Source organism: Gymnodraco acuticeps, unplaced genomic scaffold (genome assembly GCF_902827175.1).
Source record: "Gymnodraco acuticeps unplaced genomic scaffold, fGymAcu1.1, whole genome shotgun sequence".
Classification (NCBI taxonomy): domain Eukaryota; kingdom Metazoa; phylum Chordata; class Actinopteri; order Perciformes; family Bathydraconidae; genus Gymnodraco; species Gymnodraco acuticeps.
Window position 1 is genome coordinate 7,121,657 of NW_022991154.1, and position 15,484 is coordinate 7,137,140.

The following is a 15,484-nucleotide window of genomic DNA, read 5'->3' on the forward strand; positions in this document are numbered from 1 at the left end:
TTAGCATTAGCCCAGCGCACAAACACAGAGAGCATACCTGCCAACCCTACAGATTTGGGCGGTAGTCTACCGCTTTTGACATGTTTCTACCGCCTACCGATTTAGCTGGCTTTCCCTACCGATTTCAATCTTCCCAAATTCTAAAAAATAAAAATGCCCCATGGCGCACCATAGACAATGGACTCGACTTTGGCTTCTATCCAATGAAATTGGATTTGTTCATCACGTGATTAGTGTTCGATCTTGGCGCCCCAGTGTTGTTTATTCACATCAGAGATGTTCAACAATACACACAGCTACAGGTTTTGATATGGAAATTCCGCGATAATAGAACCCCAGAGAAGAAGCCCACCAAGCGGTGGGACAATGTGTTTAAAGCCAAGTGGACAGCAGATCACGAGTGTATCAAGGTATCGCGGTGAGGAGAGAAGCACACGAAGGTCTGTTGGCAGGGAAGATAAACATCTTCAAAAAATTCACCTGCTGCAACTGGAAACCAGACCCTGAACTTCTCAAGAAAGCCAAGTGTGCTACATACCAAGCACTAAAGTGACTGAACATTGTATGACCAATTTTTGTGAAAAATACAAAAAGTGATATATATATATATATATATATATATATATTAAATACATGGTTTGTACCTGTAATTACTGTGGTTACATTTCTTCTGAGTACCTAATTTGAGCGTGCACTTTTTCCACGCGCAAATCTACCTCTTTTGGATTTGGAAAGGTTGGCATGTATGAGAGAGACTAATTTATGGCAACACAAAAGAAAACATGGGAGCGGTGGAGATGAGGAGGTGTCGGCGTTCTGGCGATTTACTCGGAAGGCTTCAGTAGAAGCCAGTCCCCAACTCCGGGACTTCCGGCCGGGGACTTCGGGTGGCAGTATACGGCGTAAAGTTGTTTGCGGCCTGCCAGTAAACCCAAAGCAGAAGAAGTGACGTCAGCGGCTTAATTTGCCTAATCCTCCCCCCGGGATTTATTCCGGTGTGAACGCGATCTGTACTTAGTTAATCAGATCTAAAGAGTTCTGATGAACCTTTGTGGGAAAAGTACTGCGGTGTAGTTCCCAGTAAATCGCCAGAACGCCGACACCACCTCATCTCCACCGCTCCCATGTTTTTTTTTGTGTTGCCATAAATTAGTCTCTCTCCATTGGTGCGCTGGGCTAATGCTAATAATGCTAATGCAAGCAAATACAATGGCGGCTTCACAAAACTTGTCCGAGTTTTACGGGGCGTGGTTTGCAATCCGCCCAGCCAATCAGAAATGGGAACCTTTTTCTCCCATGAAAGTACCTGCTCTCTAGCAGGGACTGAAAAGGTTCTCATGAACTAAATTCTAGTTCCGGATTTTGTTGGTGTGAACGCAACATTTCAAGAACTATCGGAACTATACTGGGGAAAGTACTCTGGTGTGAAAGCGCCTATTTACATGGTAAGGTTGAAAATGTATAAATTAAATATATTTGCCATCCAAAAAGTGTGTGTGAAACTTTAATGGAATCTGCGCAGAGACATTCTTTACATTCTTCAGCTTCATGGGAATGCCAATAAGCATAAAATAAACATTCGTACTTACTGTAATCCAGTGTCGAACAAACTCGATAGTATATGTCATAATCATTCATATTGAACCAAAGAAGTGGAGCTGATGGTTGTTGAATTGCACGTCACACAAGCAAATTTGAACAAGCTAAGCATTGACTTTACAAAAGTACACAGCATCATAATCACATAAAGGCAATGTGGAATGTGCTTATATTTCATATTGTTCAGTTAAATAACATGTTAGTTTAAATTGTCATACAATTGATAGCATTCAGAACACACGCACACACACACACATGCACGCTTGCACACAATAAGTAATATATTACCACTGGCATACAAACAGTTGCATCCTGATTTAAAAAGTAACTCGTCAACGATGCTGTGAATCATACAAAATAGCAACAGCACATCTAACTGCACATTTAGACATTTAAAAAACAATGGAAAAAAAGTTCCCGCCATTTATAATCTCAGGGGGGAAAAAACAGCTAGGTTAACGTGAAGAACTTTGTTCCAAAATGATTAGAAAACATTTTATATTTACAAAATGAAAAATAAATAAAAAAAGATTCTAGCAATGTTCAGACTTGAAGTCACAGATATAAATCATTTCATATATTTTGAAGTACATATGGAAATTAGTAAGTACGACTTATTTTAGCCTTTTTTGTTGTATTTTCGTGTAGGTTCTGATATTTCCTTCTATACTGAACCCCTTAATAAGAACCTATTTTTTAAGCAGAAGCTTGAAGATACCAATACCAAACTTTTGATCAGAGTCATGATCTTCTTTCAAGTTATATCAAATGTAGGAACCATACTGAACCACAGAGGCCACAAACACAGTAAAAACGTGATCCTTCTTCTTGCCTTTTTAGATTTAGTTTTTCATCGTTCTGTTTTCTATAACCTCCTGTTACAAAATAGGCAAGTTGCTGCAGTGATAGAGGGATGTTAAAATAGTTCACACTCATGGAGATGGCTCATAGTTATGAAACATCATAGCGTTTGTCAAATTTGAGTCATTATCTCACCCAATTAGATTTCAAAAGATGTACGAAAAACAAACCATGCAGCTTGTTAAGGGGTTTAAAACTAAAAATGATAAAATTAAATGTATCATTCATGAAACAGACATTTCTGTCATCCGTGTTCAGAAGCGTGCAGACCAATGCAATGGCTGAATGAAAACTGTTGAAAATGTCACCATCACTGAAAAGGTTCAGTAGTATTTACACCCAGAAAGTCCCATGTGTTAGGTTGTGTTAAACCATCACAGCAGCTCTGATGCAGTTACAGATACTGTCCCATGCTCCTTTGATGCCCACCTCCAAACTCAGGCTGCCTGCGGCCCGGGACAGGGCCCCTGGCTGGGGGACCGTCCCTCTGGACCAGGCTCTCTCTCAGCTCCTGGACCTCCAGGGTCAACTGCTCAACCAGAGGGAGGGCAGAGGGCTCCACCATCTGCCTCTGGAAGTCCTGCAGAACAAACACAAGGGCACTTTGACATGCATGTACACATAATCAACACAACATACTGTATTGGATTAATAGGTGAAAAGGGGCAGCTGCATTTTAAAAGCAATTGGAAGTTAAACTTTTTGGTTTATTTTGTTGCCTTAAATAACTACTAAAGATGCTCCCAAAGAAGTAAATATTTTTGTGAATGTATTTTATTGGTGGCATAGTTGCTCATTTGGAGACTAGATTTTGGTGCTGAAGTACTGTGATGATTTCATTTAGGCATGTCAGAGAAGTAAAAAGTATCCAACAGTGTCTCAAAGTTCAAGGTGACGTCTTTAAATGACTTGTGTTCAGAAATGCAGTTTCATATTACAAACATACTGACATTTAAAATATTCTGATAATTTTGCATGACAAATAACAATTATCGCTAAAAGTTGCTGACGATGTCAATAAATTCATGGATAAGCTGACTAATAGACTAGTGCACCACTCATTTTTAACATGATACCAATATTTCATTTTATTTCAAGTGTCACAGCTATTGGTTTACCAGTATATTGCATTTTCTCTCATTTCAGTATTGTCTTCTCATACAAAAATATACTGTATGTAAAGATTAAATTACAAATATCACACTGACCCTAATGATCTCCTCCTTCCCCTGCAGCCTCCTGCTGAGGGCCTCCTCCCTGCTGGCCTGACTGCTGCTCAGCTCCTGGCTCTCCCTCTCTCTCTCCCTCTCCCTCCTGAGAGCCAGACGCAGCTCCTCCTGCACCGCCTGCAGCTCCACAGCCGAGTCCGAGTCCGACCCCCACCCGACCCCCGAGCTCAGCTGCCTGCGGAGCTCCATCAGCCGCCCCGCCTGCTCGCCCAGCACCTCCCCCAGCCGGCTCCCAGAGACCTGGACAGAGATTTGAGTCATTGTTGTATTCATAGACAGCTTTATATTGACTGTAAGTGATTCTACTGAGCTTCTCCACTCTACCTGAATGTACTGGTCCCTGGAGCTGATGGTCCGGAGCAGATCATGGACCTGCTCATGGTGCTCTTTCGCCTGCTGGGTGCGGTCGGCTAGAACTTCCTGGAACAGGCGGTCTTTGAGCTGGAGGCGGATCTTCAGCTCCTCCAGAACATCGCTGGGAGCTGATTGGATCTGAGCCAGCAGAGAGCAGCGCATGTCCTGCAGAGGAGAGAGGAAGAAACATGAAAACAGAGACAGCGAATCATAAGAAAATCCCATTCAACATATCACCTGTTCTTCACAAGATAATTATTTATTGAAACATTTATTATTACTTTTATGATTTTTTAAATTTCAGATTCAGTTTATTTTGAAAATATTTATTTAAAATATTAAAACTGTGCCATGTAGGCTTTTGGCTTTCATTGCATGTTCTGTTATTGTGGTATTATTTATATTGTCATTTGTAAATGTGTGTTCTAATAATCTCAGTATTCATGTTTTATTGTTGCTGTTCACAAGCCAATATGCATGTTCATCTGCAGTAGTAAGAAAGATGTATTATCTCAGTATGAGTCTTAACAAGGTCACAAATGTTAGTTCTTTTGAGCGTTTTCGCTTCCTAAATATTTCTGTCTCTGTAGTGATTGCTAATCGTAAGATTGTACTAATAATGACTACCCTTTGACCTCAGTAACAGACCAAGTGAAAAAGTCAAATTTTTCTGCAGTCAGGAACTGATATATAACACACATATATAACTGATATAAAGGTTTTAGTAAACCCATTTCCTTTGTAACTTCCTGTGTACCTGGGCCTCCTGCGAGCGAGCGTGCAGCGCCCCCTGCAGCTGACCGATGATGGCGTCTCTCTCTCCCAGGATGCCGCTCTGTCTCCCTGCGCTCTGCTGATGCTGCCGCTGCACGTTCCTCCAGGCGTCACACACCTGCTCCAGCTCCAGAGCTTTCCCCCGCAGCAGCAGCTCCAGGCTCTGACACACACAGAAGCATCAATGAGTGATTGGTTGCAGAGAGAGAGAGGAAAAAGAAGAAGAGTGTGTGTGTGTGTGTTCTTACAGTGATGGTCTCCTCGTTGTTGGACAGCACGCAGCTCTGCCTCTCCAGGTCTCTCTCCTTCTCTCTGAGCAGCAGCCGGAGCCGACGGGTCTCCTCCTCCTTCTCCTCCACGCTGTGGAACTTCTCGTCTACTGCTCGCTGGGGATTGGTCAAAAGCACCAATCATTATCACAGAACATGACAGTATAGGTCTGAACATTAATAAATCGCAGAGGATGGGGTTTTGACCTGAGCCGTACCGCCATAACTACAAAGAGTCTTATCTTACATTGAAGAGTCCTCCAAAAGGAACACACATTCTGGATTTGTAAATATCAATGGGGGTTTTATGATAAAATATTGCAAAAGAAATTCATTATATATTAGGGATGTAACGATACCAAAAACTCACGGTACGATAATATCGCGATAAAAAGTCCACAGTACGATATTTATCGTGATATTGAAAAATAAAGAAAAAAGATGTGAATTTCTTTTTTTTTTTTAACTTGAATTTTGTTTTCTTTATTAAATAATAAATCAGATTTTTACAGCATTTTAGTAGGATAGTAGTATTTTACAATATAGTGTCAACAATATAATAATCAGACCCTGCAATAGAATAACTCAAGTTTCACTTTAGTTTTAGGTTTTTAGTTTTAGGAATATGAGCATGTCCACATTTCCAGGTAGAAGCTGGGATGTTTGGGCGTTTACAATATCCCCTGCTGTGGAAACAACTGCTTGGTACTGATGTTGCTCGGACAGAGAGATATGCTTTGGCCATGGGTGACAGCAGTGGGTCAAACTGTGCATTGTCTCTCCACCACTTCAAAAACAATACAGTTGTTGCCAAGAAGGTGAGGCTTATTGACAGGGCGAGGTATATATATATATATATACTGTTGGTACTTGTCAATGTCTCTAGGTATGTACATGTAGCCCTGTAAATACGATGTCCTTTTGTGTTATCTGTTGTTTTATGTTCATGTTGTAACCTACTTGCTGCCATGTTGGACAGGTCTCCCTTGAAAAAGAGATCGATGATCTCAATGGGACCATCTGGTTGAATAAAGGTTTAAAAAAAAAAATCGCGGTAGATTTTGTCAGTCTCACGACGGTAAGGAGACATTTATTTACCGCGATATTCTATATATCGTTACATCCCTATTAAATATATATACATTCCTAAATAAAGGTTAAAGAAGACAGAGGCACTAATTAAAAAAAAAATTCATAACTTACTAGAAAGATAAATATGGAGTTAACTTTTATAGCATTATTTAATGTAATTGTGATGCTTGGCGCTAAGAATAGACAGTAGTGACATGATATTGTACACAATAAATTAAAGGTCACATATTAGGCAAGATGGACTTTTTCCTGGCTTTTAAACATAAGGATTTAGTGGATGAACATTGGTGTGTGTGTGTGTGTGTGTGTGTGTGTGTGTGTGTGTGTGTGTGTGTGTGTGTGTGTGTGTGTGTGTCGTTTACCTCCAGAGCTCGGTCTCTCTCCTTGATACGCTGCCGGAGTTTCTGAAGCAGAGAGTCTCTCTTCTCCTTTGGATCCTCCAGTAGCTCACAGTAGTCCTAAGAGAAAAAAACAACTAGATTTAGAATACTTTTAGCAGAAACATGAATACAAAAAACACCACTTTAGAGGAAGTGAAATCATCAACACAGACTCTTATGAAATACATCTTGTATTTCAGAGGAACTTGAGCTTGCTAGCTTCAGTCTGTTATGAGAATCATCCAAAGTGTCTGCAACTCCTGGGATGTGCCCTCTGTATGAATCCTGTTAATGTGTGCAGTATATCTGAGAGCATGAAGCAGTGTGAGTGTGTCTGACCTGCATCAGCTGCTCTTTGGTCTGCAGGGCCGTCCTCAGCCCTGTGAGGGTCTTCTGTCTCTCCTCCTCCTGTCTTTGCCTCTCTTGCTCGCCCTCCTTCAGCTTCTTCCTCTCTCTCCTGCAGGGCCGACCGGGCCGGCTCCAGAGCCAGCTGCAGAGCCGGAGCATCACACACACACAACACACACACACACACACACACACACACACACACACACACACCAAACACACACACACACCACACACAACACACAACACACACACACACAACACACACACACACACACACAACACACACACACACACACACACACACACACACACACACACACACACACACCACACACACACACACACACACACACACACACACACACACACACACACACACACACACACACACACACACACACACACACACACACACACACACACACACACACACACACACACACACACACACACACACCACACACACCACACACACACACACACACACACACACACACACACACACCCACACACACACACATCAAATCAAATCAAAGAGCTAGGAAGCAAGGTGATCTGTTAGATAACACTACTGATGCATTTGTTCTGATTATGCTACATATGGGGGTATATGTCTCATGGGGTAAATGGGTGTCTACCACTCAGAGGGTCCAATGGTTTGCTCTCCAATCCCCTGCTGTCAACATGTGAAGTGTCCTTGTGCACTGAACCTCGTTTATGGGCTTGGTATTGAAGTGTATGTTGCTTTGGATTAAAGAATCAACTAAATGATATATCCTCACCTGGTTGTGTCTCTGGGTCTCCCTGCGGTGCTGCAGCGCCCCCTGCAGGTCGGTCTCCAGCCTCTGCAGGGCTCGGCTCAGGTCGTCCTGCGCCCTCACCGCCTGCCGCTGCACCCTCTCATCCGCCTGTAGCTCCAGCTGGGCCTGGAAGAGAGACCCCTGCAGAGCCAGAACCTCACCCTGACCCCGGACACTGTCTGCACCCAACGCCTGGAGGAGAACACCCAGCGAGGGGGGTGGGAGAGACGGACACACACAGAAGGGTAGAGAGGGACGGATTCAAAGAGAGAGTAAAGAAAATCAGAATTAGAAACAAGTAAAGACACTATATTATTGTATTTTATTTATTCTAAAGCTACATTTGGTATCATTCAGTGTCAGCATGGAGGACAAACCTGCAGCTGCTGCAGCTGGCTGCGGTTGGCGAGCTCTTTGAGAGAACACAGCATCTTATTTTGTTCCTCAATCACCCGACACAGCTCTGCAGCCTGCGAAAACACACATATACAATCACAGCTTAGATAGGAAACAGTGCGTTCTTTGTTAATTTTCCCATTTGATATTCTGCTGTGTTCAATCTTTTCAGTTTTTGTTTAAAACTCTGCCTTCTTGTCTCCTACCCCAGTATTGGTCTATATGTCCATCTATACATTTCTATACCTCTGCCTCCTTGGAGTTGGCAGTATCAGCGATGTTCTGGATGTTCCTCTCCTGTCCCTGGGCTTCCTCTTGGGCCGAACGCAGCTCCAACTCCATCTCAGCGAGCCGCTCCTGCAGCTTCTACACACACAGCAGACTCAGTACAAAACATCACAGAGATCTGCCATAAAGAGTTATGATCAGATGGAGGAGGAGGTGGCACCTGGTTCCTGGTCTCGCTCTCTCTGATCTTGGCCTGCAGCGAGTGGACCTGGTCCTGGGCCTTCTGCAGCTCGCCCACACACTGACCCGCAGCACTCTCATACTGACTGAGCTGACCCTGCTGCTCATCAATCAGCCTCTGGAAGACAAAGGAGCAAAATAAACGTCAATAACAATGAAAACGTGTAGGATTTGTACTGCAGAGATGATTTAGTGGTGAACACACGTTACTGTGTGTTTCCCTGCAGCTATGTGTGAATGATTGAGTGAAAGTAGAAAGTGATGTCAGTTTCCTGTTGGATGACTTCCTGTGGAAACGGCTGTTGCCTGGGCAGCATGTTGTTGACTTCCTTGTTTTTGTATTTGTTTTTAGGATCTATGTAATGCTGTGATGTCATTATGCCCTAAGGGAGTCAGCTGTGTGTGTCCTTTTCAGTACTCAGCAACCTGTTCCTGTTTTCTTCAGCCTATGTATCTTTATTATTACTTTTTGTTTTGTTACTTCCCATTGTAAAGCGTCCTTGGGTTTCGTGAAAGGCGCTATATAAATTGAAATTATTATTATTATTATTTTCTAGCTGTTTCAACACTAATACAGTCAGACTGTACAACAGGAACAACATTTGAAAAACAAATAGTCTGTAACACCTTATTTTATGGGCCCAAGAGTATCATGATAATGAATAAAGTAACTGTATGTAAGCGCTCCACTTTAGATCCCCATACTGCATACATTTGAGTTTTATAACCTATTATATTGTACTTAGATTTTTTTAACATATATATTTGGTGTAAATATTTATCAATTTTATAATGTTAAAATTGTTAATAGTCATTTTGTTCCCCTTTTCTTATGTTTCCTTCTTCTCTTACTGTGTTTTATGTATGCACCATACACAACAAAGCTAATTCCTCGTCTGTGTAAACCTACATGGCAATAAACCTGTTTCTTATTCTAATTGTTTTACTTATTATAAATATCTAATTCACACCGTTGATAGTGCTATGGTACAGCCGGGTATATTGTTGTATAATAGAATAGAGCCTGTTCCCTCCTGGCACACTGAACCACATTTCACAGTAATCATTAACATAACAATAGAAGTTATGATGCTGTATCAGACCCTTCACACGGGCTGACAGTGGCACCGCTTTGAGACTGTACCCATGGCAACGGAAGCGTTGCTAGGATACCGAAGGAGTTTATGCTCCCAGAGAGAGTAATCAAGGCTGCGTTCAGCTTTGTCAGCGGAGGAGATGAGTAAAACAGAAAATCCAGAGAGATTTTACCCTCGATGGCGGGGGCACAAAGAAGGAATTAGTTAAAAGGGGGGGGGGGGGGGGGATTCATTTTAAGTCTTCCTTTAGATTAGTTGTTCTGTGTTTCTTACAATGGTACCTATTTTCAATTAAAACAACCCAGAGAGTTTGCTTCACAAAATGCAAACAAAATGACTTGGGTATGTTTAGTAACATTTGGTTGGGAAGGTTTAGTAAGACACCATGGTTTTTAAAGGTATGGTATGTACATTTGAGAAACCGGCTTGAGATCGCTAGAATTTGAAAATACACGACCGGAGAAAATCTGCCATTCCTTACAGAGCCCCTCCTCCAACACGCACATGACCAATGAGGGCACGAGATAAGTTTGTGCACAGATGCAAGGCTGACAGGCAGGTAGGCCATCCAATCATTTTAGCCGGGCCGGCTAAAATGATTGGCCGTGCTTTTTACAGTACTACGGCTTCCACAGATGAAGTCTTTTAATGGATTTTTTGTCAAAGCACTTAAGATATTCATTGCTATCGGGATGATAAGAGCATTCCATGGAATATAACAACAAGTGTATCTCGAGCCGGTTTCTCAAACTTACCTACCCTACCTTTAAGTTACGAACATCTAATTAAAAAAAGTAAATGTTGATTTTAAGTTTCACACATGGGCTCGAAACATCAGCCTTCCAGGTGAAAGGCTTGTGTTAGCTTAAGGCACCCAATACAGCCAGACACGGCCTATGATAAGAAAATGTATTTGAGAAGCAAAAATAAATAAGAAAATCAGTAAAAAATGTTCCCCGACACTGACAGTATCAGCTACGTGAAGATCAGAGGTCATCAAGGAACCAGTTATTGTTGCAACTAATCTACCTGCTGAAAGCGGAACGGACCGCACTGAACATATTCATCCATCCACTGCTCCTCCATCTCAGCAAGCTCTGCCTGCAGCTCCTGCTGGGTACACGGGGTTATGACCTCAGGGACAGGCAGGTGGGAGTACAGCTCACAGTCATTAGCCCCTCCACAGGGCGACCTCAGTGGGATGGGCAGGGGTAGGGACATGCTTTGGTCCAGTTTGGCTTTGGACAGAACTGGGAGCTTGCTACCTCTTTGAGGCTTCACTGGCCGGTAGTCCCAGCCCCTCAGGAGGCTCAGCATCACCTCCAGCCCAGAGAAGGAGCTCTCACTTGGGGGTTTGTCCCATGTAGTATACCTTCGTGCTGAAGCCTCCTCTGGATCTTTTTCTGGTACAGTTTGTTCTCCTTCTCTGTGGTTCACTGGAAGGCAACTCACGTCCACGGCGGTGTCGAGAGACTCCACAGATGATGCTGGGCTAGGACTTGTCTGGTCACACATGATTTTATCAGTGTCCAACTCAGCTAAGGAGGACTCAAAGGTGACAGCTGTAGCCTCGTACTCTCCGGGGGTTCTAGCAGGGTCTTTACCCCCGGGAGTGGCTGTTGAGTAGCGTGTGGATGGTCCGCAGGAAGTGCTTCTGCGCCCAACCCTGCGAGGCACCTTACACACTGCCTCATAGTCAGAATCAGCAACACGGAGGACTGCACAACCCCTGCATCGCTTAGGCTTCATGCCAGAGAGAGAGTCTGCTCCTGGGCACTGGTGATGGTGTTGGTGGGGCTCTTGATGGGTGGGTTGGTCCAGGGCCGGGTCCTCCTTATCAGCCCAGGATTCATACACAGAGTAGGTAAGATCATCCTGGATCATATCAGAGTATCTTCCGTCCTGCAGACCTGACAGATCCACCACAGGAGAGGCTTCTGACCCCACGTCAGTCCCAACAACCCCCACAACAGCCCTGGGCGGAGGCACGTTCCCATCATCTGCGTTGTGCTTTCGGAACAGGCCTCCGATACACTGCCTCAGCCGGTCTTTCTCCAGCAGGAGCTTGTGAAGGCGCTCCAGGGACAGCGCCTCTACACGGGCAATGACAGTGTCGAAGCGGTACATGCGGTCCAGCATGAAGGCGCACTTGGAGCAGGCAAACTCCCCGCGGCCGTCCCGGCTCAGCTCGTGGCCCAGAGCGTGGGACAGCAGCACCTGCAGGTTGAGCTTGGCTGTAGGGTGGAAGATCCAACGGCGCTGGTTGCCGCAGAGCTCGCGAGCGCAGATCCTGCAAGCCTCCTTCATCTTCACCACGTCCAGCATCACAGAGGTATAGGTGAACCAGCTACTACTAATATATCACTGCTTTTAAGACGATTTATTTTCTCGCTTGTAAGATGTGCCTTTGGATTGAAGGAAGTGTACAGTAAATTGCTGATGTTTTTCATCGACTTCTGAACTGATTAAGTCCAACAGTTATTTCTGGTATATATGGCAAAAAGAAAAGTATCATTCATCCAAACTTGCACTGATTTTAAAAGTTTGGAGATTCTGATCTGCTCTTTTGGAATTTAAAGTATTTTTAAGCTTAATGTTTACATATTCCATCTGCTGGGAAAGATCATGTGAAATGATTAAACTCTCCAGCATAGTTTGTACATAGACCTTGTGGTGATGAATCCAAGGACAACAATGTGTTTTTTCTTCCAAAACGATAATAATGATTTGAGCTACTTTTAATTGAATAGGCAGCTTTAATCAAATGGATCACTGGGCAGAGACTACATCTCACGCTGACATGACAACGTGACCAGAAGCGTTCATTCAGTGAAGAGGATTTCCAGGCAGAACGGATGTGATCTCTGTCATGTGTCTCATTTCACTTCCTCGGTGGTTCACTGCAGACAGATCGATATTTTATCGTTTTATATTCCGGGGATAGAAACGATCTCCAGTTGATGTCACTGCAGTCTTTTTGTGTTGCCTTTTAAAAATCAATGACGTCTCTCTACATGACAGCATCTCCCCGATGCAGCAGCTTCCCCGTGTAACAGTCCGACACGAACACGGAAAAAAAACACGGTCTTTCCTGGTCGACAGTGTGGATGTTAGTATCACCGGAGAATGTCCGGGTCCCCTATCCGTTTTCTCCTCACCGGCAGCGGCTACATCAGCAGGGGATGGAGGGAGAGGCTGTCAGCTCGAGGCGATTTTCATAACCAGACATCGAGGCAACCGTGACAGGACCCAAAGATCGTCTATGTTTGAGATGATATCTCACTGCGCAGCTTTAACTAGTTCCGGTCTTGAGAAATGGCTTTAGTCTAAAAACATATACCACTCTACAGACATAAATCATTAAGAAAAATAATATTATTTTCTATCGATCATCATCACAACCGACAGCAATGGTTCATTCTCTAAAGTACACTTTTGCTGTTGGCCAACTTTAGTTGCCTATTTTAATTTCTATGCTAATTTATGCATGTGCTTTCCCTGGCTACACTTCAAAGACAACTATTTTATATTTCACCTTTTATCCCCATTTATTTTAAAGCAATAGTTACTTTTCAGATAAAGATACTATAAAAAAAAAGAAGACAAAATCAGTTTATAAAATACTGTATGGTCGATTGTTACATGTTATAGGGGTGCAAATTAATTATGATGTCCATTATGACCCATAAGGTTTTCTCCTTCTATTTTGGATTATTAAATACATTTTGTCATTTAATTATATTTTTGCAATGTTATTATTGTTCGGGGCTAAGAGTTGAGTGTGTTAAGAGCTTTCTGTCAACCATTTCAGTGTAGGAGTGAGACCTCATGAAGCAGCCTGGACTGAACCATTTTACTGGAAAGAGGAGGGATGCTGATTCTGTACAGTCTCTTTAAAATAAACATTGGGATTTCTCTCGGCAAAAATATTAAATCAATTAACTTTCCCTATTCTTTATGAATTATGTTTAAAATAAATCGATGAGTTCCCTTCAGTTAATGCAAAATGTAATAGATTGCGAGAGCATTACACAGTTTTTAGGGTCAATTGATCATGATAAAAAAAAATACAAGCTTTGCCTGTTCATAATGTGTTTCCATTCCTGATGTTAACCAACACAATTATAAATTGGCATTAAGGTTTATGATGCATGAACTCTCTAAGATGACAATTTGATCATGCGGTAAAGACAACACATTTAAAAACAAATCAGAACTTAAAAATACTTTATAGAAATGAATGTGGGTTGAACAATAAAGGCACTAAATAGTTGTTTTTTGGAATTGTAACTGTAAGAGTACTTGAATAATTCTTGTAATTTTCCTTAGTGTAATATTCATATGTAAATATTAATATAGATTTACATTTTGTGTTTTCTTATTTTAATTTAATTTTCTATGATGGAGCTCTATCTGACTGTTTACATTTTTGGTTGCTTTTAAGGTGTTATATTTTGGTATATGGTCACGATGGCTCACTGTTGTTCATGAAGCCTTATTGTTGTTCATGAAGCCTTATCTAAGCTAGATCCTAAGAAACCGGCTGGCCCGGACAACGTAGAACCTTTCTTTTTAAAGATAGCTGCAGATTTTATTGCTCTTCCTCTTACTACTCTTTTTAACCTCTCCCTCAGCACAAATGCAATTCCAAAAGTATCGAAGTCAGCTTATGTCCTGCCTTTGCTAAAAGGAGGGGAGGCAACTATTTTAAATAACTATAGGCCAATCTCTAAATTGTCAGTTCTGGCGAAGGTGCTCGAACGCCTAGTGAGTGAACAGGTAAAGGAGTTTTTATGTAAAAATGATATCCTGTCTAAACATCAGTCAGGCTTCATAAAGCAACACAGCACCATCACTGCCACAATGAAAGTGGTGAATGACATTACGAGTATTTTAGATAATAAGCAGAGTTGTGCAGCTCTATTTGTTGACCTTTCCAAAGCGTTTGATACCGTCAATCATCACATTTTAAAGCAGAGGCTACTCAGTATCGGCATATCCAGCCATGCAGTGGGTGGTTTGTGAACTACCTCTCTGAAAGGTCCCAATGTGTTCACTTTGATGGGCTGTCTTCTGAGTGGTTAAACATTGCTAATGGTGTTCCTCAAGGTTCTGTTTTAGGTCCGCTATTATTCTCCATATATATCAACAGTTTAGGTGAAAATGTGAATGAAGCTACTTTACATTTTTATGCGGACGATACCGTGATGTACTGTGCCAACACACTCTCACTCCCTAAGCGTCCAATAACGACGTTTGGTCAGTGTCCGTGGCGTCCAGTTGTGACGCTCCTAGGCTCCTTCAGCGTCATAAAGGGACGCAAATAGCGTTCAACTGATTGCAATGTATTCCCATCTGCGGCGGTATTTGACGCTCAGGGAAGCACGGCATTCGTTTGTGTCGGCTGCCCTTAAAGGCAAGGTGAGCGTCCATTCCCATTGGATAACGGAGAATTGTACACCCGGAAGTAAGTATTCCTCTTACTGTCGATTGATTTTACAGTGATATCTGCACTACTCATCGACTAAAAAACACCAGATTATCCTTGTTAATTACACAACATTGATTGGTTTAAATTGTGTGCAATGCTTTTGTATTTTTTCCCTTCGATTCGGAGAAACAAATATTTTTTCTGAGTAAAGGATGGCAGAAAACACTACACTACCCAGAATCCCCAGCTATCGTTTGGACTACACCATGTGCTCTGTTTGACAAACCCCGTGATAGTCCTCAAGCTCTGTGATTGGTGAGTGTGCTCCGAGGGTTACGCCGAGCCTCGAACAGCACTTGAAATGGGATGGAACCACGTCAGAC

General features: G+C 42.6%; 1 protein-coding gene across 1 annotated transcript in view; it reads right to left on the reverse strand.

The window, feature by feature from the left end:
- pde4dip (phosphodiesterase 4D interacting protein) overlaps positions 1–12,919 on the reverse strand; it is a 59,868-nt gene extending 46,949 nt beyond the window's left edge. Inside the window, 13 exon segments of the mRNA XM_034237312.1 lie at positions 2,890–3,040; positions 3,669–3,929; positions 4,014–4,208; positions 4,801–4,980; positions 5,066–5,203; positions 6,541–6,636; positions 6,898–6,999; positions 7,001–7,058; positions 7,693–7,901; positions 8,087–8,179; positions 8,352–8,471; positions 8,554–8,691; positions 10,700–12,919. Of these exon segments, the coding sequence (XP_034093203.1) occupies positions 2,890–3,040; positions 3,669–3,929; positions 4,014–4,208; positions 4,801–4,980; positions 5,066–5,203; positions 6,541–6,636; positions 6,898–6,999; positions 7,001–7,058; positions 7,693–7,901; positions 8,087–8,179; positions 8,352–8,471; positions 8,554–8,691; positions 10,700–11,995 (3,037 nt within the window). The 5' untranslated portion in view covers positions 11,996–12,919.
- Between the last annotated feature and the right edge of the window lie 2,565 nt (positions 12,920–15,484).